Source organism: Gymnoscopelus microlampas (assembly GCF_963454915.1).
Source record: "Gymnoscopelus microlampas genome assembly, chromosome: 13".
Classification (NCBI taxonomy): Eukaryota; Metazoa; Chordata; class Actinopteri; order Myctophiformes; family Myctophidae; genus Gymnoscopelus; species Gymnoscopelus microlampas.
In genome coordinates, this window is record NC_139950.1 from 46,035,683 (window position 1) to 46,042,830 (window position 7,148).

Genomic DNA, 7,148 nt, shown 5'->3' on the forward strand with positions numbered 1-7,148 from the left:
CTCAAAAAACACAGCGAGGCTATGTATGTGATCGCACACCAGCTGGCAGAAGAAAGGTCTCAGTCTCTCCCCAAATCCCTGTTTTGGAACCTGTGAAACATGCCCCTGTTCACTCGTCGCCCCCATTGTTCCTCTTTGGCTTTGAATGCTGCCACTTTATACGCCAAATTAACCCATTGAGACCGGGAACGCATCGGTGTAATTTTTTTTATATCTCTGTGCCGCGCTATGAGCTTGTATATCTGCTATTTTTGAATAATCCTGACAATTTGTGCAAATCTTTGAATATATATATTTTTAAAGTGAACATTTTTAACTCCAATATTTGCTTCTGGGGGGGTCCCTGGAACAACATATTTTGAGATGGTCGTCCGCGGCCAAATACATATAATTTTGGGGGTCCTTGACATGGAAAAGTTGGAGCACCACTGATTATAGCAAAATACTGTCAGGATTTAGAAAACATTTTTAGATGTGTATTTGGCCGCGGACCCCCATCTCAAAATGTTTTGTTCCAGGGACCCGCCCCAGAAGCAAAGATTTGAGTTACAAATGTTTGCTTTTAAAATATGTCAATTCAAAGATTTGCAAAACAATTCACGATTTTGTTTTTTTTTAAATAGACAAAGAATTTTTTTTAAAATGACACAGATGCGTTCCCGGTCTTAATGGGTTAAATTCGGTTGCCATTCTACCCTGAAGTGACAGATTGAGTTCAGTGAGCAGGCTGAAAATGTCGGCACAGGTAAGGCAAGTTTAGGAACCCATTCCTCCTCGTCAGTGAAATTGTGCTACCAGCTGGGACTTTTGAATGGATATGAATATTCATAGCTCCCCATCGCGCTGTGAGTGAAGACTTGGAAATGAATATGAATCTCACTTCTCCAGCCATTATATTAAAGGTCCTGTCGTTTTGTAATTTATATGTGCCGGGTTGGGAGTACTGCATCTGAAAGCCAGGAATGTTTTCGTAGTATTGTTCTGTTACAGGTTTTGTTGTGGCCATGAATGTTATTGTAAAATATGAACATTTAGCACCTCGTTGAGGTGCTGCAGGTCTTTAACGAGTCACGCACAATGAGTTTCAATGGGTTTTTGTTAATTACTCTCTTTTGTTTTGATTAAGTAGGCTGGCTACCCAAAACATTAGTGAGAGAAGTTTTCCAATTTTCAGTACTTTTACTTCTACTCTATAAAGAAAAACATCACATGGATGCACCTGGGATGTATCATCAGTTTTGTAGCTTGGGGTCGACGGGGTGTTTCGGGTCTCGCAACAACATACACCCTCGCCCAGGTGACCCAGCCGGGGTTGATCAAGCCCCGACTTACGTCCCAGTAGCTACACACGATCAGTCCTCTGAGGGAAAGACAGGGCCACTCAGTCCGCTTCTCCGGAACTAATCTGCCAGGACTGGGGAGAGGAGAGGCTCTGGCACGTGGAGGGGCTATAGGCTCTGTGGATGGCCTCCTGGCCGGGCTCCTCCTTCGTCTCACCAGGTCCAGGACCTGAGCGTTGCACCCATTCCAAACATTTCCTTTTGGCGTGATGGTGTCTTGGCCCGTGGTGGTACTGCAGGCTCCACTTGCGGCTTGCTTGAATGGCCCTCCTAAAGGCCTCACCGTGGATTTGTTGGGCTTCTTCCTCACGGAAGACACAGGCTGGGGTGCTAACCCATACTGCCGTCTACATTCCTCTTTCCTACTTTCTCTCCAGTGGTCACTAAACTATTCCTGGTTGTCACGACTTCTACTACCTATGAGCCACTATAAATAGAATAACTATAAAGAAAAACATCACATACTGTAGATGCACCTGGGACGTATCATCAGTGTTGTAGCCTGGGGTCGACGGGTGTTTCGGGGGTCTCGCAACAACATACACCCTCGCCCAGGTGACCCAGCCGGGGTTGATCAAGCCCCGACTTACGTCCCAGTAGCTACCCACGGTCAGTCCGCTTAGCCCATTAAGACCTGGAACTGTGTCATTTTTAGATTTGAGCTAAAAAGCATTATTTTACACTTTAGGCTATTCAAAAATAGCATCTGCTATTTTTGAAAAAAATTGAAAATGTGTGCAAATCTTTGAATATATATATTTTTAAAGCGAACATTTGTAACTCAAATATTTGCTTCTGGGGGGTCCCTGGAACAACATATTTTGGTGGGGGTCCGCGGCCAAATACATATCATTTTGGGGGTCCTTCACATGAAAAAGATTGAACACCACTGATATAGAAACATACGTTTTTCAGAATACTGTTGGGATTTAGGAGACTAATACTTTATTAGTGGTTACTTAGTAGATTTTTATTATTATGACAAAACATACATTAACCACTTCAGCCCTATATACATTTCGGCCATTTGAAATTAGCAGATCTACAAGCTCACAATGCGACGCATTGTTAGCTTGTAGATCGGCTATTTTCCAAAAGATTTTTATACATTTTAGACATTTGATAACTTGTGAAACAGGACATTCTGCATTATGAGGACTTCTACTTTTGATACTTTAATTAAATTATTTTTACCAATACACTTTTGTACCTTTACTCAAGTAAATTTTGAATTCCGGACTTTTACAGACATTGCAGTATTGATACTTTTACTTAAGTAAGAAATGTGAGTACTTTTTCCACCATGAATGTTATTAATGGGAGCTACAGTGTACGGTCCTTTCAGCGCCTGCCTTCAAAGGATGTGTGGATGTGCGTGACTTCGTTTGATCTTGTTTGATATCACATATAAAAAATAAAACTCCTTTCTGTGCGCACTGGTGTCGCGGACCACCAGCGAATGGGGTCACGGACCTCCAGTGGTTCAAGGACCACCGCAGGTTGGGGGGGACCCCGGATGCAAGGCGCCACCTGGCAGGGGGGCAGGGGGTCGAACCGGGAGCCTTTTTTGTTCTCAGACAGCCACTCCCACCTCGTGAGCCTGAAAGCCAATCAGGTGACACGTTGTGTGAGCTTGTATATCGGCTCTTTTTGGCACACAACACTGTTTGTTTTTGTAACCCATTTTTTTCACCCAGTGCCAATTACCTATGCTGTAATCCTGGGCGCTACTCCCCCTCTGCCAGCCTGGGGAGAGCCCCGAACTGAGCTCATGCTTCCTTCAATGCATGAGGAGTGAGCAGGCCGCTTCTTATCACCTGACACCGGGGAGTTTCCCCGGTAGGACTTAGTGTGTGGAAGGAACACGTTATTCCAACCAGTTCCTTTCCCCTCCATCAGGCGCCCCGGCTGTCATGGGGGAGGCCGTATAGCGACCAGGATTACTGCATGTTTTTGTGAGGGCATTAACTACCCTAGGGCCTAGGAGACACGGGGAGAACATACAAACTCCACACAGAGTGGGCCCTTTCACCAACCCCACCTAGGGTATGGGCGCTGATGACGCGGAGGAGAGAACACGCCCACAGCGTCCCCGGCGGGAAACGACACTGTTGAATGACGGAATATAACCCATTAAGACCTGGAACGCATCTGTGTCACTTTAGATTTCTTTGGCTATTCAAAAATAGCAGATATACAAGCTCATAGCGCGGCACGAGTGCCGCGCTATGAGCTTGTAGATCTGCTATTTTTGGAAAATCTTGAACATTTTTTTAGGTGATTTTTTTTTTTTCAAAAAAACTGTTAGGATTTAGAAAATGTTTAAGAATCGCCTCAGGTCTTAATGGGATAAATGAAGCATTATGCGATTCTGTATGGAGTTTATATATACGTGCTCTCCACGTCTCTCTTTATCTGTTGGGACTATTTTCTCAGCACCCAGCTGACTCTCCATCAGGGGGAGGGGCCAGTGTCACTTTTCATGCTCACCGTATTTCACCCTGCCTCCCCCTCATCTTCTCCAGTGTTGTGCCTTTTTATTTTGCAGTTCAATAATCATTGCTTATGATGGAGCTTTTTTCATCTCTCTGTTTTTCTCTTTCTTCTGTTGTGGCCCTGATGGTCCGTCTGTCTCTCCTCTCTCTCTCTCTCCATTTCACTCACTTTCCTATTTAACCCATTGAGACCTGAAGCCGATTCTACATGTCTCCTAAAACAGTTTTCTGAAAAACGTATGTTTCTATATCAGTGGTGTTCAATCTTTTTCATGTCAAGGACCCCCAAAATTATATGTATTTGGCCCCGGACCCCCATCAAAATATTTGATGGGGGTCAACGATTTGAGTTAAAAATGTACGGTCCCGTTTTTTTTTAACATGGGAGTGGATGGGACTTCCGGCGAACGGAAACGGTATGAAACGGACGTGAAACGGTCGCGAACGGACATGTGTGTATGTACCCAGTCCTCTCCTACCCCCCTCCCCCTCCCCTTCTCCTGTCTCACATTCATCAGATAGGCTCCCTGGCAGAGGGGGAGCTCCTCCGTCTGCTATTGATCCCAAGCAGCTTGACTTGCACACAATGTCCTCTGAACAGGTCATTTTTTTGAGCCAGCTCCTGTTCGTGCTCCATGTCCTGCATTAACGTTTATTACTCCGCAGTGCAAATGGTAAATCTCTCTCTCTCTCTCTCTCTCTCTCTCTCTCTCTCTCTCTCTCTCTCTCTCTCTCTCTCTCTCCCTCTCTCCCTCTCCCTCTCCCTCTCTCTCTCTCTGTGTCTCTCTCTCTCTCTCCAGCCACCATGAAGCAGGTAGCTCGCACCGTGGCTAAGGTAGAGCTGTCAGACCATGTGTGCGACGTGGTCTTCGCTCTCTTCGACTGTGACGGTAAGTGGCCAACAGTGGTGTAAAGTACATGTACTCAAGTACTGTACTTAAGTACAATTTTGAGGTATTTTTACTTTACTGGAGTATTTCCAATTTTCTGTACTTTTACTTCTACTCCACTACATCTCAGAGGCAAACATTGTACTTTTTACTCCACTACAATTATTTGTAAACTTTAGTTACTAGTTACAGTACTTTGTAGATTTTAATTATTATCACAAAACATACATTAACCACTTCAGCCCTATTAAATCTTGGATGAATACAAACTTTCTCACTCTGAACGAAAGCAAGACCGAAGTCATCATCTTCAACAATAACCCTAGCTCACCCATCACCCCACTCGGTCCCCTCAGTGATAACATCCGTTCTTTAGTTAAGAGCCTTGGTGTCACCTTTGACAATAACCTCAAATTTGATTAGCATATTAGCTCTGTGGTCAAGGCTAGCTTCTTTCAGCTTAGGCTTTTAGCCAGGGCAAAGGCCTTTCTGCCCTGTACCGACCTCGAGAGAGTCATCCACGCTTTTATTTCAACTAGACTAGATTACTGTAATGCTCTCTACGCAGGCATTGATCAGTCAGCTATCAGGCGCCTTCAGCTTGTTCAGAACGCCGCCGCTCGCCTCCTCACCAACACTAATAGGCGGGACCATATCACCCCAGTCCTCGCCTCCCTCCACTGGCTCCCTGTCTGCTTCAGAATTGATTTTAAGATTTTATTTTTTGTTTTTAAAGCCCAAAATGACCTGTCCCCTCCATATTTATCTGAATTGATCGCTCCACATGTCCCAACAAGAGCCCTGAGATCGGCCAATCAATCACTCCTGGTTGTGCCCGACACAAATTTCAAGACCAGAGGAGATTGTGTGTTCACCGCGGCCGGTCCCAACCTCTGGAACGTCCTGCCTCTCCATGTTCGCTCTGCTCGGTCTTTGGCGGCCTTCAAATACCTAATGAAGACTAATTTTTACTCTATCGCTTTTAATTCAATTTAAATGCCTGTGTATGTTATTATGCTCTGTAATGTGAAGCACTTTGGTTCGACCTTGGTCGATGTAAATGTGCTATACAAATAAAGTTTGATTTGATTTGATTGCGGCCATTTGAAAATTGCCGATCTACAAGCTCACAATGCGTCGCGATGCGACGCATTGTGAGCTTGTAGATCTGCTATTTTCAAACAATTGTTATACACTTGAAAACTTGAAACGGGACATTCTGCACAATGAGTACTTTTACTTTTGGCACTTTAAGTACATTTTGATGCCAATACTGTTGTACTTATACTCAAGTACATTTTGAATTCCGGACTTTTACTTGTGTAACGGAGTATTTCTATATTGCAGTATTGATACTTAAGTAAAAAAATCACACCCTGTGTGAAGAGAGTGGTGCCTTTGATGAGCCCCGTATTGATGTTGTCATCAATGTTTGTTTATTGGACATACACCCGGACACACGGACACACCGACAAAGTCAGATATAGGAGTGGTTGGCACCACTCAAAAAATGTAGTACTTTTTCCACCACTGCGGGCCGTCATAGTCACAGCGTTGTTGTTGTCATGACAGCCAATCAGTGCACGGCACGGCAGCTGATGTTTATTCACACGAATCGACGCGCAGACTGACGGATATCATCGCTGCGTGGAAATCATTCCTCTTCATCTGATCCTCTTTACTTACTTTCCTTTCTCATCATTTCTCTCCCCTCCCTCTCCCCCCTCCCCTCCCCTCCTCTCCCTCGCACACCACCCCCCCCTCCCCCACCCTGGCATCCCTCCATCATCCTCGTCCTCCAGGGAACGGAGAGCTGAGTAATAAGGAGTTCATCGCCATCATGAAGCAGCGGTTGATGCGCGGTCTGGAGAAACCCAAGGACATGGGCTTCACCCGGCTGGTGCGCGCCATGTGGAAGTGTGCCCAGGACACGGCCTGGGACTTTGCCACGCCCAAGACGCAGCAGTAGAGATGGGGGGGCAGTGTGTGTGTGTGTGTGTGTGTGTGTGTGTGTCCAGTGGCGTGCACAGACATTTTGAGGGGCAGGTGCTCAAGTAAATTATACTTTTTTTTGTTTACTTGGTCTGCTCTTTTTTTCCCTCTACACCTATACCTCTTTGCCAAAAATAGCAGATCTACAAGCCCACAACGCCTCGCGCTACGAGGCGTTGTGGGCTTGTAGATCTGCTATTTTTGGCTAAAGTTCTCCTCAGAAAAGGGATGCGAGTGGTTATGGTAAAAAGAAAAATCATATCACATAAAGATTTAGCGGACCCCCTGTAGTAACTCTGAGGACCCCCTAGGGGTCCCGGATCCCCTGTTGAAGACCCCTGATGTAAACTGAAAAAAAAAAACTTTTTTTTCTTTTTTTCAAAAGGGCACTTCTGGTCAAGAGGGCAAAGGGCAGGTGCTCTAGCACCACC

General features: G+C 45.2%; 1 protein-coding gene across 1 annotated transcript in view; it reads left to right on the plus strand.

The window, feature by feature from the left end:
• The window catches only part of micu1 (mitochondrial calcium uptake 1), an 85,236-nt gene extending 78,382 nt beyond the window's left edge, over window positions 1-6,854 (plus strand). Inside the window, exons 11-12 of the mRNA XM_084076896.1 lie at window positions 4,636-4,725; window positions 6,528-6,854. Coding sequence (XP_083933022.1) covers window positions 4,636-4,725; window positions 6,528-6,694 — 257 coding nt within the window. The 3' untranslated portion in view covers window positions 6,695-6,854. The remainder of the gene's footprint in view (window positions 1-4,635; window positions 4,726-6,527) is intronic.
• The last annotated feature ends 294 nt before the right edge of the window (window positions 6,855-7,148 follow it).